The sequence below is a fragment of the Danio aesculapii genome, chromosome 18, assembly GCF_903798145.1.
Source record: "Danio aesculapii chromosome 18, fDanAes4.1, whole genome shotgun sequence".
NCBI classification, from domain to species: domain Eukaryota; kingdom Metazoa; phylum Chordata; class Actinopteri; order Cypriniformes; family Danionidae; genus Danio; species Danio aesculapii.
The window spans coordinates 11997214-12013948 of NC_079452.1; the positions used below are offsets into that span (position 1 = coordinate 11997214).

Here is a 16735-nt window from a genome sequence, read left to right on the forward strand (position 1 = left end):
ATAAATCATGATTAATCATTTGACAGCACAAAAAATATATATACCTGATAATTAAAACAAAACAATAGATGAGAAGAACTCACTTGATCTCCAGTTTCTCTATGTCCTCCTCCTCTACATGAAACTGTGACCTCCCTTTGTAACTGCTTGACCTCGTGACCTTCAGAAACATTTTGGATTGTGCACACTGTATTGTTTAACTCTCTTACCATCAAAACCAATAACAGGCTATCATTAAAATGATTTAAACATGTATGAATGGATGAGGGTGTACCTCAAAATGAAAGGTCTCGTCAAACTGAGGGTCGCTGGTTTTCTTCTTCACTTTAGTTTTTTTCTGGTCTGACCTGCAAGAGAGAGACACAGAGAGAGAGAGAAACAAAGACAGAGCAGGATGTTATTATTGAATCAGAGCGGATGTTATGTACTCATTTCAAACTAGATCAGAGACAGAGGCTGAAACTGACTGACTGATTTTAGAAGCAAATCACAATCATGCCTAGTTGACTGTTTTCAGTAAGCATATTCATTAGAAACTATTATGTTTTACGCAAACTTTTGTTCCTTTACAATAAGCCCTGTGATGTTAGGGCACCTTAAATATGACGACTTCAAATAAACTCACCTGGTGGGTCCTACGAGTGTTACTGTGGCGTACGGATCACAGTTCTGCCCACTTATCAACGGCAAACCCTGACACGCAATTATTCTGCAAAAGACAACACAAACACACACACATAGCTGTGTTATTGAGGCTGTTATTGAAAGTAACCACGCAGCTTAAACAGTGCTCTGAATAAAAAACACTTTATTGGGTTTATTCTCAACCCAATTCAACTCCATAAAGTGAAATTTCCAAGTGAAACTGGACAACTACACTAATATTTTAGGCTGTAGTCTCAATACTACATAAATATCTACTTGGTATTTGAAGGAAATCCATTTATGCAAATAAAACAAAACTAATTGGTTTAGAAATGAAGTTGTGTAATAAAATGAAATGACACAGGGGAAAAATATTGAACACATTAAGAAAGAGAAGTGTAGAAAGGCAGTGAAAGCCCAGAAAGCAGCTGAAATCTCTCAGTAGTTTTTCAGCAACCCTCTGTCCTTCCTCATTGTACTATAATATTAGCTGCTTCAGTCTAACATCTACAATGGCCGGATGATGAAGATGAAACCAGGGTGGACATTTCAGTAAGACAATCACCCAAAACACAGCCGAACACTCTCCAAACTCTCAAATGCTTTCAGAAAAGGAAAATCAAGCTGTAGAATGGCCCAGCCAATCACCTGACATAAATCCAATAGAGAATACAAAATAAAGCTCAAATTTGATAGATGAGACCCACAGATCAAGATTTTTACACTCTGTTAAAGTCTGTGAAAAACAAAATGTAAAAAAAGAATTTTTTGAAGAAATTCTCAGCCCAATTCAACTCCATAAAGTGACATTTCCAAGTAAAACTGGACAACTACGCTAATATTTTAGGCTGGAGTCTCAATACTAGCTAAATGTTTATTTGGTATTTGATTTGAAATACAAAGACCATGTAAATGTTTATAAGCGTAAATAAAAAAAGAAAGAAGTGATTTCCAAATTTACTTAGACTTGCAAGCAATATGAACACAAAATGTTTCATGTTTTGTCTGGTGAATTTAATTTCATTTGTAAATATACACAGATATGTGACACATTCCAAAAAAAGTTGGGATAGGAGCAATGTAGGGCTAGTAATCTGGTAAATTGGTTAAATGATGTGATTGGAAACAGGTGACGTCAATAGGTGATTGTAATTATGATTTGGTACAAAAGCAGTATGCAAGAAAGGTCTAGTCCTTTAGGAGCAAAGATGGGCTGAGGACCGCCAGTTTGCTAACAAATACATGAGAAAAAAACTGAAATGTTTAAAAACAATGTTTCTCTGAGAAAGCTAGGGAAATGTTTGGATATTTCACCTTCAACAGTGCATCACATTATTAAAAGATCTGGAAGAATTTCATTGCAAGTCTAAGCTGAACAATCATGATCTCTGATCCCTCAGGCGGCACTGCATCAAGAATAATCATTCATCTATCAGCGATATCATCAATATGTAGTTACATCCATAAATGCCAGTTAAAACTGTACTGTGAAAGAAAGCCCTATGTTAACAGTGTCCAGAAGCGCCGTCGACTTCTCTGGGCTCAGAGTCATTTGGGATGGACCATCATTTATGACAAATTTTCCTCATAAGGACTAAAAAAATAACTGTCCACACAAAGTGTTTAAATAGTGTGGACATTTGGATCAGTGAAATGTTAATTAGAGACTCGCTCTGACTGGATCACTTGAATCGGTGAGCTGTTAACAAGAGACTTGTTCTGACTGGATCATTTGAATCAGTGAGTTGTTAACTGAAGACTTGCTCTGACTGGATCATTTTAATCAGTGAGCGGCTAACTAGAGATTCACTCTCAACAGATCATTTCAAGCAGTGAGTGGTTAACTAGAGATTCGCTCTCAATAGATCATTTGAATCAGTGAGTTGTTGACTCAAATCTTGCTCTGAGCGGTTCATTTAAATCCACTTTTAATAAGTAATTCAAGAAAAGATTTCACAAATTAATTGTTCGTAGTGATTTGCAAAATTATTTCTGAAAACAACAAGTGTGTTTAATGAACAAGTTTTTGCATCACTGAGCGGACAAAGATTAAGATTAAGTCAGTTACAGATAAGAAGGGACATTATGTTTAGCCTGGCAGTTGTACTGCTCGCTAACAGCATTGCTAATGGCTGAGGTACTTCAAACTACATTTTACCTCTAAATGAACAATGGAAAATAATGTTTCTGTGAATATATCAGGGTCTTCTATCTTTGATTAACAATAATAGAAGGAAATGCTAAAGAAAAAAATAAATCTAATCCACAAGAAAGCTATTAGCTAATAATCCAAAATCAAGCTTAGCATACAGTGGAAAACACGACTTGGTTATTTTGAGATTTAGAGACTGTCACAAATTAGATAAAGTATCATTGGTATCTTACTGGCCAACATTAGATAACATACACTGCCTGACAAAAGTCTTGTCATCGATCTTAGTTGTAAGAGCAACAACTTTATAACTTGACTTCTAGTTGATCATTTGGAAAATGTCAGAAGGTCGATTTTTCCGATGAATCATCTGTTGAACTGCATTCCAATCATCACAAATACTGCAGAAGACCTATTGAAACCCGCAAGAACCCAAGATTCTCAGAGAAATCAGTCAAGTTTGGTGGAGGAAAAATTATGGTTTGGGATTACATTCAGTGCGCGAGAGATCTGCAGAGTGAATGACAACATCAACAGCCTGAGGTATCAAGACATTTGTGCTGCCCATTACATTACAAACCACAGGAGAGGGCAAATTCTTCAGCAGGATAGCGCTCCTTCTCATACTTCAGCCTCCACATCAAAGTTCCTGAAAGCAAAGAAGGTCAAGGTCCTCCAGGATTGGCCAACCCAGTCCCCAGATATAAACATTATTGAGCATGTCTGGGGTAAGATGAAGGAAGAGGCATGGAAGATGAATCCAAAGAATCTTGATGAACTCTGGGAGCCCTGCAAGACCGCTTTCTTTGCCAGACCTTACTGGACTAATTAAACAATTAAAAAAACAAGGCATGATCATATTTTATTTTGGTAAAATAAGCATAATCTAGAGGCATTTGCCTTTCATATAAGCCACTTCTTCTCTTGGAAATTATGGATGTGCACCAAAATAGTATGCGGCTTTTCGCCGGCAGCTGGCTTGGGCTGAAGAGAGCGATGAGCTCGGTCAACTTTGATTGGGTGAGGAAAAAATTCTTTTCCAAGGAGTTGGGGAATCAAAAGTCGGTGGGTTTACCTTCTTCTTCCCCTTCTTGTATCCCCACAATCTTTATGTTATTTCTTCTTGAGCGAGCCTCCAAATCCGAAACCTTAGCGCGAAGCTGTTTATTTTGTTTACTTAGTTTTGCATAGTTAGCTTTCAGTTCCAGAATGCGCGCCTCAAAGTCATTCACGACTAACTTGTGGTTAGCAACATGGGTCTGCAGTTCAGCTTGCGAAGACATCACCCAACAAACACAGCGATGTCTGCACAACGTTGCATTTTTTTAAAGGCAACGTCGCCACTTACGTACTCGCTATATTGTTACAACGTAGAAATGTTTCCTGCCAGTTTATCAATACTGCCCAAAATACAGGATAAGCAGTAATAATTTTCCATTATTGCTAATATTAAATATTGTTAATTCATTTTTCTTTTAATTTAATAACTGCATGTGTAAACCTTTAAGTGTAAAAAATTTAAGATCGCTACGTTGAGGCAACGTTGTGCATTTGTTGGGCAGTTGTTGGCAATGCAGCTCTTATCAAACAATTACTGTACAAAATCAAATTGAGCATTTACTCCCTGTAGGATGGACTCCGACATCTCTTTACACAACTGTTTGCACAACGCATAGACATCTGGTGTAACATCACACGTGCTAGGTAAGCTAGGTTTAGCGCTAGCTCCGGTAGCTCGCTCATTGTCATTCTTGACTTTGCTAGAGATGCTCGGTTTCTGCATTTTTGAGTCCCGACGTACACTCAAGTTAATAGTAATAGGGCTTGTTAACCTTTTATTGATCAAAAAAAACAAAAAACTCTGTAAAATAACAACTTTGTAGAAGACTTGAAGAGGAGCTTCAACCAAACACGTCTACACCCTAAGCATGCGCACTAGCGCCCCATATAAGCCACTTCTGATACCAAATGGTCAACTAGAAATCAAGTTATTATTTGTTGTTCCTAAAACTTGGATAGGCGACAAGACTTTTGTCTGGTAGTTAAATAATTACCTTAATATGAATAAATTAAATAAATACCATTAGATAAAATTAGTGTAGACATTTAAACCAAAAAACACAACAGATACATCCATCAATACTGCTGAACCCTGATGTTGATGTTTTCACAGGTTCCTATACGTCACATTTAAATATAAACGTGTAATATGAATAAAAGAAGAAGCATTAATGAAAGTGTTAGATAAGACGGGGTGAAAGCAGAAGCGCTGCCGTCCAAGACAGGAAGTAATTCACACTTGCGAATCTCATGGTGGCAGTCATGAAGAAGTGAGTGAAGGTGAGAATGAACGGCAGAGAAGACGAGAGCATGAAAGAGTGAAGAAAAAAAAAAAGCTGTGCGATGGCAAAACAAAACCACAGGAACAGAGCAGAGCTGACTTCCTGCCGTCACAGCATCACTTCCTCTTTCGTCAAGCTGCTCTGTGGGAGAGTGTGAATGAACAGTGATGGCCAACATTAAACGCAGGCGCACGTCAAACAATTTTCACACCATTAAAGAAAATACACACACCCTGTAGAGGTGTGAACGCGAGTTTCACTGGTATTCTCAGCCTCTCAGATGACACACACCTCAGCAGCACAGTATTTACATCCAATTACAGGCTACAGATTAGAAAGCAGACTTCAAACATGCATCATATATACAGTTGAAGCCAGAATTATTAGCCCTTCTGAATTGTAAACCCCCCCCCCCCCCCCTGTATAGTTCTTCCTTAATTTCTGTTTAACGGAAATAAGATTTTGTTAAACACATTTCTAAACATAATTGTTATATAAACTAATGTCTAATAACTGATTTCTAATAGCTGACGGAGGCCAGCTAGTAAAGTGCTTTGCAGGTAAACCTCACTCATTAGACCTCTAAAGGTGTTCTAGCAAAAGACACTAGAGGCCATGATCTTTACCCTCCATGTTAGAGCAACCAAATATCATGCAAAGATCTTAGCTTAGATCAGGTTGGATGCAGCAGGACCAGTGAGTTACACATGGCGCTCGTCCGGGATGAGAGGTATGTTTAGGGGGCTGAGTGTAAAGGTGGCCAGCTAGCGAAGTGCTATGCAGGTAAACCTCACTCCTCTGACCTCTGAAGGTGCTCTAGTGACAGATGCTGAAGACCATGGTCTTTAGCCTCCTTGTTAGAGCAACCAACTCCCATACAAAGAATCACAGATTCAATCCCAGCTCAGAGTGGGTTGGATGTAGTAGGACCAGTGGGTTACACATGGGGGCTCGTCCGGGATGGGAGTGAGGTTTAGGGGGGTGAGTGTAACGGAGGCCAGCTAGCAAAGTGCTTTGCAGGTAAACCTCAATCCTCTGAACCTGAAGTCTCCTTGTTAGAGCAACCAACTCCCATACAAAGAATCACCGGTTCGATTCCAGCTTAGATCGGGTTGGATGCAGTAGGACCAGTGGGTTACACATGGGTGCTCATCCGGGATGGGAGTGATGTTTAGGGGGCTGAGTGTAAAGGAGGCCAGCTAGCGAAGTGCTATGCAGATAAACCACACTCCTCTGACCTCTGAAGGTGCTCTAGTGACAGACGCTGGAGACCATGGTATTTAGCCTCCTTGTTAGAGCAACCAACTGCCATACAAAGAATCATCGATTCAGTCTCAGCTCAGAGTGGGTTGGATGTAGAGTGAGGTTTAGGGGGGTGAGTGTAACGGAGGCCAGCTAGCAAAGTGCCTCAATCCTCAATCCTCTGAACCCGAAGTCTCATTGTTAGAGCGACCGTCTCCCATATAGAATCACCGGTTCGATCAGTTTTATCCATAAATCGTCATATCTAAATGTAAATTGTGGCATACCACAAGGATAAGTTTTAGGTCTAATATTGATTATATTTTACATTAATGATATTTGTAAGATATAGGAGTTGTTTAAGTTGATTTTATTTGCAGATGGTACAAGTATCTTTTGTTCTGGGGATAATTTACCAAAACTTATGGAGTTGATTAAAACAGAAATTAATAAATTGAAATTGTGTTTTGACGTAAACAAATTGTCATTAAATATGAGTAAAACAAAGGTTATGTTATTTGGGAAATTAAAAAGTAGTCATAATATAGATATAAAATTTGATAATGAGGTTATAGAAAGAGTATATGCAATTAAGTTTCTTGGTGTTGTGTTGGATCATAAAATTAGCTGGAAACCGCAAATAAATAATGCGATATCGAAATTAGTCAAAACTGTAGCAATAGTGTATAAAGCCAGATTTATCCTGGACAATAAATCAATGTATATATTATATAACACACTTATATTGCCATATATGAGTTATTGTGTTGAAATATGGGGGAATACTTATAAATCTAATTAACGATCTGTATGTACAATTCAGAAAAATGTAATTAGACTGATAGCACATGTGGGGTATTTGGAGCATACAAAAGTTCAATCATTTGGTTAAATTTAAAACAGCACAATTTATGTTTAAAGCTAGGAATAAATTACTTCCGTCATGCATACAAAAGTTTTTTGAAGAAAGACAAGAGGGACATAACCTGAGAAAAGAACTAAATTTTAGGAGGTTGAAAACAAGGACAACTTTAGAAAGTTTGTGTATGTGGTGTGAAATTATGGAACAGTCTAGATCAGACTCTCAAACAATGTCAGGATCTTAACCAATTTAATAAGTTTTATAAATATATATTATTAAAGGAATATAACGATGAAGGTGATTGAAAAAGGATAAAATTAGAAAGATATAATGAAATTTATTCATTTAATTTATTCATTTCTATGTTTTTGGGTTTTTTTTCTTCGTTACACAATGTAAAGGTACAAATGGAATCAAACATATAATTTGTCAAAGATGCTAAAAGGATAAAATATGTCTCATGTAAACGAAGAGATGGGTAAAAGAAGAAATAAGTTTGAGTAATAGACGAATGATGTATGTGGTAATGGGGTGGGAAAATAATAAGCTTGTGCTTCATCCCACTCCATTTTCGACCATGTTGAAATGTATTTTTTTGTTAATGATAGTTTATGTATGATATTTCTGTTAGAAAATAAATAAATCAAATCAAAACCGCTTCGATCCCAGCTCAGAACAGGAGGGGTGCAGTAGGACCGGTGGGTTACACTACAAATTTAACATGAAATAGATATTTAACTCTCTCTTGAGATTTCACGTTTTTCTTCTATTTCCATAATTTAACAACACATTTGCATATTCATGAGTTCTCATGTTTATTAATGATGACAGCAAATTCAGGAAAACAAACTGTTTTAGTGTTTATTTTTTATTATTTAATTTGTTTTGTTTGCGTTTTAACAAAAAAACTAAATAATTGTTTTTTTATGTATATTTATTTTTTATTATATTGACAGGACAGTGTAAATGTGTTTTAACTAATGGAACTAAATAATTGTTTATATAATAATAATAATAATAATAATAATAATAAACACTCACCGGCCACTTTATTAGGTACACCTGTCCAACTGATCATTAAGAAAAATTGCTAATCATGCATTTAGGCATGTAGATATGGTCAAGACGATTTGCTGCAGTTCAAACAGAGCATCAGAATGGGGAAAAGGGACTTAAGTGACTTTAAACATGGCATGGTCGTTAGTGCCAGACGGGCTGGTGTGTGTATATCAGAATCTGCTGATCTACTGGGATTTTCACGTGCAACAATTTCTAGAATTTACAGTAAATGTGGCAGAAAAAGAGAAAATATCCAGTGAGCGGCAGTTCTGTGGGCACAAATGAGCCGGTGTGTTTATATTGTTTTTATTATTATTATTATTATTATTAGTAGTAGTAGTAGTAGTAGTAGTAGTAATAATAATGATAATAATATTTACAGCACACCAGAAATGGCATAAATGTACTTTATATACTGTACATATAAAAGGATTTGAACATTTTAATTAATATTGCCAAATTACCTAATCTTGTGGGTTAAACCAGGCTCTTTATACAGGGTATGATTAGAAATGAATGTAATTGTAATAAAATAAAGATTGAAAATATCATTATTATTATTATTATGATGATGATGATGATGATGATGATGATGATGATTATTATTATTAGTAGTATTAGTAGTAGTAGTAGTATTTTATGATAATGATTATGATTATTATTATTATTAGTAGTAGTAGTAGTAGTAGTAGTAGTAGTAGTAGTAGTATTAGTATTAATATTATTTTAAAGAATTATCATTGATATAATTATTATTTGACTTTATGGAAACAGAAATATATTACTATTGGAATTCAATTGTACTTTAATAGAAAAACATACTCAAATTACAATACTGTTATTGTATGCAATAAACTCCAAGAGAATATTTAAGTTGGTGTTTGATTGACAACATATTTATAAATACTTACTGTTACAAGTCTACTAAAATGCTCAAATTATCCGTCCACTAAAAACGCTGGAAATTCTTCAAATAAAGTAATCCTTGTTCCCAGATGCGTGCTAAGCATTTTCCATCACAACACTACATCATAGGGGCATGTGATGTTTATTGTCTATGATAACATTGTAATTGTTGTTTTACTATAGATGACAATATCAGTTAGGTCACTCACTCACTCACTCAAAAAAAAAAAAGATATCTTGAAATTCACTACGTGACAACATCTATTAAACATAGTATTACTCGAATTAAAGCTCTGTAAGAACTAACTGACAACAGGCCATTAATCATTAAAAAATTATGCACATCCAAGGTGGAGATTTAATTTTTAAGACAAAAATACTTCCAAACAAAGCTGGAGGAGATCATCTTCGCTTCTCAGAGCCTTAACTGTATGAACATTTCTATATAGTGAACAAATTGATCATGGTCAACAATATTATCACGGTTTTGTCAAAATTACATCAAAATATCTCAAAATATATGTCACACACTTATTACATCAAGTTTGTATGTCAAATTTTACAAACAACAACTTAAATTTAGCAGATTTACGCAATTTTGAGACAAACAACATAAAAATAGGCCCTGAATTTTGGATTTGTCCAGTGGTCAGCATATATGCGTGCACCCCTCACAAATCTATCTGTCAGTAGCAGCTCCAAAACTCTTCCACTCTCCTTAAGAACAGCTCCAACTTTTGAGTCTTTTCAGAGGTCACTGAAAACACCCTTATTTTCTTTAGCTTTAGCTTTGAGTTTATGTATTTTGGTTTTTGTTTATATTTGCATGCGTTTTATGTACAGCACTTTGGTACCCATTGTGGTTTGTTGAAAGTGCTATAGAAATAAATTGAGTTGAGTTGAGAGTTGAGTAAATAATTTTTTTTAATATGAAGGTATACCATATTATATGTGTGCATATACATTAGATTATTCAGTACTGAAGCCAAATCTGGAGCTTATCTAACAAAATAATTTATGATAACGGTCCAAAAACTAGTACAGCCAAATGTATATGTTATAGACAAATATTAAATACATCAAAAATCAAGAGATCCAAAAAAAAATTTTTAATTTAGTTGAAATTTTGTAGGTTGTAATTTTGTTTTGCAATATTTTGCTTGAATTTAATTGTATTATCTTTCAGTTTCTAAATGTGTTTGGTGACTAAAATATTATTTTAATAAATACATCTGTTTAATAAATCTATTTCGTTTAAATGCAGCAAAATACATTGCCTATTTTCACAGGGAAATGGATAAAAATTTTCATTTTCATAATGGGGTATACTCAATTATGCTGAGCACTGTATACTTATGTTTATACTATTTATTGTGTTTTTAGGTAATTCAAGGTATTGTTTGGTTAACCTGCACTTGGAAACCTACTTCACAGGGATCCGTGTTTACATAGATATTCATAATGTATAAAGCTGCTTTATGAAAGCAAAAAAGGCTTGTGTGGGCTGACTTAAATATCTAATTACAGTTATTCTGGCTGACATTATGTTTTATTTGCCTTTTAATTTAATTGCAATAATCCATAATCACAGTTTTAATGATAATGAAAATTTTGAAACAGTAATACTAACTGCCGGAAAATTGACAGTGGTTTACCTCGAAACATGTATTCCTGAAAGCACCACTGCAGTGTTTTATTCCTAAATGACTCAGTTTGACTGAATCAAGTGACTCACCGATTCATTACAGTCACTAGCTTTATTTCTAAACCAATCAGCTGTTTTGAACAAATGGTTCGAATGAAGGCCTGGCAGTTTCAGTGTTATGCTTTTGACCACAACAGGCCCACACTTAGCAAACTTTGTTTCATTTTTGTTAATAGGAAAACACCCCCAAAATTATTAATATTATAATTTGTTTTTTTTGTCAAAAACTTCCCGACCGGGTGATCAGGGCAGTTTGTTTGAATCCAGACAGAGGGACTCTTCCATGTCCAGATTAGCATTGTTAACGATAAGAGTTGTTACTGAAGTTACATACATTTATATGTTGAGACTGACCAATCAGAATCAAGTATTTCAGAGACTCATAAAAAATAACTGGAGATAAAAATCACATGAACAAAAAGAATTACATATTCTGCATGTCCAAATGTACAGCTAAAATCAATTCGGGCGTACTCACACTATGCTATCCGAACCGTGCCCAGGCCCGTTTCCCGAATCATTTGAGAAGTGTCAGTGCTCTGAATTGGGCTCAGGCACAGTTCAGTTGGCCGGCCCTGGCCCTTGTTGGAAGAGGTGTACCAGAGCCTGGTTCACTTGGGCTTTGGCGCGGTACGCTTGTAGTGTGAGTGCAAAACGCACCTGAGCCTGAAGCTGAAGACTTTTAAGGGACTGTTTCATATGTGTTTATTAATCATTCTTACTGTTCAATGAACGCAAACTGTCATAGATTATTAAAAACGCAAACCTCTCACTGCACGACAGCTGCACCTTTAACAAACCTCCTAATTCCTGCAGCACAAGGACTTTATGATTGTTTATGAGCGTCAAAGGTGGCTGATCTGTTCGGCGAAATATTTGACTGTGTGTCACTGCATCTCAAACGACAACAACTAATTAAATCTCCACTGTGCTGAGCAGGAGTGCTTCTTAAACTAATCAGCGCATTATCGATAATGTAAGCATGCTCAGGCTCGAATGTAATGTAAGTGTGGGCCGTCAGGGGAGACGGGAGGGGGGACAAGCATGCTTCGGTCCGGTTTAAGGCAACTGTACATAGTGTGAGTACGCCCTTAGGCCTTTACTATGACACATGTATGCCTAGCAATTGCTTATGATAAACTGTTGATAATTACACTGTATAATGTATTGGGGTTACATTGTAATATGACGATTGTAATAAAGCAAATTTCATCTCCCTTATCTCGTTAAATAATGAGCTGACGAATTTCAAAATAACAGTCTGGGTGTAAACTAAAAATTAATGTCAAAATTAAAAGTTGTATTTGCTTTCTTCTGTTAATCACAAAAGAAGATACTTTGAAAAATGTTGGTTGCCATTTACTTCCATAGTACTGACTTTACGTAAAGCGAGTAAATTATAGATTTTAAAGGTCAACTAATCACTTTAAAAGCAACATGTTTACTCAATTTTTGGTAACACTTTATTTTGATGGTCCATTTGAGTATTAGTAGACTGTCTGCTTAATATCTGTTGATACTGCTCCTTCAACAGACGTTTAACTTAGCAAGTACATGTTAATTTACACTAACCCTAATCCCAACCATAACCCCAATCTAGCCGTCTAATTATAATCTGATGAGAATTAGTTGGCATGTAGATTCAAATGTAACTTAATTTAACAAACGGACCATCAAAATAAAGTGTGACTCAATTTTTTAGGTAAAGTCAACTAATCACTTTAAAGACAACATCTTTACTCACTTTTTTAAGTCAACTAATCGCTAAAAACAACGAGTTTACTCACATTTTTAAGTAAAGTCAACTAACTGCTCACTAGTAGTCTAGTAGACTAATCACTCTAAAAGCAATGGGTTTACTCAATAATCAATCATTTATTCATTTTCTTTTCAGCTTAGTCCCTTCATTAATCAGGGGTTATCACAGCAGAATGAACTGCCAACTTATCTAGCACATATTTTACGCAGCGGATGCCCTTCCAGCTGCAACCCTCATACACTCTCATTCTCAGTCTTTGGACTGTGAGGGAAACCGGAGCACCCGGAGGCAAACATGGGGAGAACATGCAAACTCCACACAGAAATGCCAACTGATCCACCCAAGGCTCAAACCAGCAACCTTCTTACTGTGAGGCAACAGCGCTACCCACTGCACCGCCGCGCCGTCCCTGGTTTACTAAATTTTTTTAAAGTCAGCTAATCACTTTAAAAACAACAGGTTTACTCAAATGTAAGTAACGACAACAATTTGTTTTAAAAACAACAGGTTTACTCACTTTAAGTAAACTCAACAACAGGTTTACATATATGTTTAAGTAAGGTCAACAAATTGCTTTAAAAGAATTGGGTTTACTCTTTTTTTAGGTAAAGTCAACTAATCTCTTTAAAAACGAAAGGTTTGCTCAATTTCTTAAGTAAAGTCAACTAATCGCTTTAAAGACAACAGGTTTACTCCATTTTTTAGGTAAAGTCAACTAACAACTTTGAAAGCAACAGGTTTACACAAATTTAAGTAAAGACAAGTAATCGCTTTAAAAAACAGGTTTACTCACATTTTTAAGTAAACTCAACAACAGGTTCACTTACATTTTTAAGTAAGGTCAACAAATTGCTTTTGAAGTAATGGGTTTACTCATTTTTTTTTTAAGTAAAGTCAACTAATCGCTTTAAAAGCAATGGAATTACTCACATTTTTAAAGGGCACATAGTTTACCTCTTTTTTTATGATTTAATATTAATTTTATGGTTCTTCTGAGTGTGCCAGTTTAGGTTCAGTTTAAAACACAATTCAGATTTTTTTATTATAATGTGTTAAAAAGTGTCATGTTGGGGGCGTGTCCACAGTTCGCTGATTTATGGGTGTGTTGCTTCACATGTAAATTAGTTTCGGCTTCCCGCCCAACGTAACAAGGGGGCGGGGCCATGAGCTCACCCGCTCTGCATTTGCAACAGTCTGACAGGCAGACGGAGAAGGAGAGGATCACCATTCAGTCGTACATGTACGACTCTGACACAGACCAAGCAGAGAGTACAAAATCATTTGTGTCTTTGTACAGTTTTACAGCCAACTGTGTGCTAGTTTCAAGTGCCAGGCTTGTACACAGAAACTAATAACCACGCACACTGAATTAACTTTGACTGAGGCACCGGATGCGCCGCTCGAAGCCGCGACACGGCACACCAGACACTCTCTGTAGCGCGGCAGAAACATGTGTCCCGAATCGTTGCACCACGCATTTTTGAATTCTAAACATAGGTTTCTGCACCGGTCCGCAGCGCCCAGGCATCGACTTGAGTGTACCCTGATAGAAACCGATGTTTAGAATTCTATAACGCATGCTAGTTAAGATCACAGGGTAGACTCAATGTTAAGTACACATGTTTGCAAACCTACCTAAAGATACAACCAATAATTCCGATTAGAGCGATAATGTGGAAAATATTGCTCTTGTGTTGAGCCCAATGAGCTTGCAACTAAAAATAGAGCTAGGGTGTTCCTTTAGTGATATCGCTTCGACTCACGCTGAAAATGGCGGATGTGAATTAACAAACTGAGGATATGATGACGCGCCTGTCAATCAATATTGGTGGGCGAGGGGACCTCTCTCCTACGTAAAGTTGCGGTCGATTTGAAAACAGCTCCAATTGGTCCACCGTTTTTTATGTTGTTAAATTGAAAAAAAAGCACTGGGTGTGCTTATATCACCCCAATATGACGGTCTATACACCATACATGCACATATATCTGTCCAAACAGCTTGAAAAGTAGATTTTTTACCATAGGTGCCCTTTAAGTAAAGTCAACTAACTAAAAACAAGGGGTTTACTCACTTTTTATAAGTAATGTCAACTAATCTATTTTTTAAAAAACCTATGGGTTTACTCCTTTTTTATAAGTAGCATCAACAAATTGCTTTAAAAGCAAAAGATTTACTCACTTATTAAATAAAATCAGCTAAATGCTTTTTTTTTTTTTTACAGTGTAGAACTCAGGTTTGAATACATGAAAATACAGAATTCAGAATAGATGAGAAAAAGCCTTAGTGAATAAATCTACAACCAGAGTATAAATAAGCCTACCAACCATCCAAACCTTGGCCTCTTCTATTTCACTGTAAACCATGTAGCGTTACAGAAAAACAATGGGTCATGTGTACGCCAATTGATGTTGAGCTCAAACGCAGTAAGCATCTATAAAAACGTACGCTGATTAAAAGACGTGACTTACTGAACCACAAGCTGTTGGCAGATGGATCCATTCTCTGTGATCAGCTCATTCAGCTTCATCTCTAAATGAACTTTCCCCTGCCAAAGAAGAAAAAAAGACTTATTTCACAACGGCCAATACAGATGTACAGATACACTTCATTCAGTGGAGTTATCTATAGGATAACACAAGCAAACAGTCACAACTCCATGTGCTTCATTGTTCACTGTCAAGTTGTCTTTGTGTCACATTCACAGCTATGTGTTTGAGCTTACTCTACTGATGACATTTCTCCCAAATTTGCAATAAAAATTTGATCATTTAGAGCATTTTATGCATAAAATGAAAAACAACACCATGTTTTCATACTTTATATCCATTTTTTTTACAATAAAACACCACATTTTTACTTTAGGAGAGGTAAGATACTTTCATTTAATTTCTTAATCAGACCTAATAAAGCTAATGGGCTATATTTTAAGCATTTAGGCCCAAAGAGTTTACTGCATTTTTTAAAGTCAACTAATCGCTTTAGAACAACATATTTACTCACATTTTTAGGTATGGTCAACTAATTGCATTTAAAGCAACAGGTTTACTCACTTTTTAAAAATTAAAATCAACTAATCGCTTTAAAAGCAACAGGTTTACTGACTTTTTTCAGTCTAAAACACATTGTGCAAAAGCATTAAGGGCATGTCTGAATCTACTTTTGCTATTTTAAGGACAGAAAAATATGCGTTGAGCCCCGGCGCATTGTCTAACAATGTTATGCTCATTCTCTTAATAAGTTATGGGTGTGTTTTGAGCATAACGTGCATTAAACCAATCAGAGTCTCATCTCACTTTTCCTTTTTGAGTCGGTTACATCGCGCCATGGTGCATTTGCTATTTACATGGCAGACTTTGCAAATGGAAAAACTGAACACTTCACTACCAAGAAAACAGTTAAAAGGACCATCTGCAGCGTGAGGATAAAGAACGAGCCTCCTCCATTTGACCTCTTAACTTTCTCTTTAAGTTTACTCTTTACTTTCGTGGAGTGAGGAAACCGTGTTGTACGCACTCCACTGAAGACATCCATTAGCATACATATTTAATTTCGTTTGTGAAGTGCAAAGATTTGTTTCAAAACTATTTCTAAATTCAGCTCTAATTTCCAGCAAAAGAATAAATGAACAATAATAATGAAGTGTGATAAAAAACTGAGTTATATTCAAACACACTTCCTATTGCCACATTTGGTGATGCAGATGTCTCCAAAACCCGACAGGTGGCCAAAATCTAAACTTCTTTTTAATAAAGCAATATAAATATGCATATAATCAATAATACTGCTAACAATGGTAATAATAATAATAACAACATTATACAAAAGCTAATTGTTATGAATAAACAATAACGTATGTTTTTTATATTTATATAGAAAATATTTTTTTTTTATATATTTTAGTTGTTTATTTTTTTCCATATGTAAAGATATTTGTGAATTGATGTACATCCTGTGTGTATTAAAAAAAGTGTAAGCATTTTGGACCTGCGAAGGCGCATAACTAATAACTGTGCTAGACTTTCGACCAGCTTCCTCAAAATAGCAATGCGGCAACAATGCGCC

The 16735-nt window shown here is 35.8% G+C and overlaps 1 protein-coding gene across 1 annotated transcript in view; it reads right to left on the reverse strand.

Annotated features, from left to right (window-relative positions):
* rasa2 (RAS p21 protein activator 2) overlaps positions 1–16735 on the reverse strand; it is a 105940-nt gene that overhangs the window by 51382 nt on the left and 37823 nt on the right. Inside the window, exons 3-6 of the mRNA XM_056477988.1 lie at positions 15142–15218; positions 626–709; positions 275–347; positions 84–160 (exon numbers count right to left, since the gene is read on the reverse strand). Coding sequence (XP_056333963.1) covers positions 84–160; positions 275–347; positions 626–709; positions 15142–15218 — 311 coding nt within the window. The remainder of the gene's footprint in view (positions 1–83; positions 161–274; positions 348–625; positions 710–15141; positions 15219–16735) is intronic.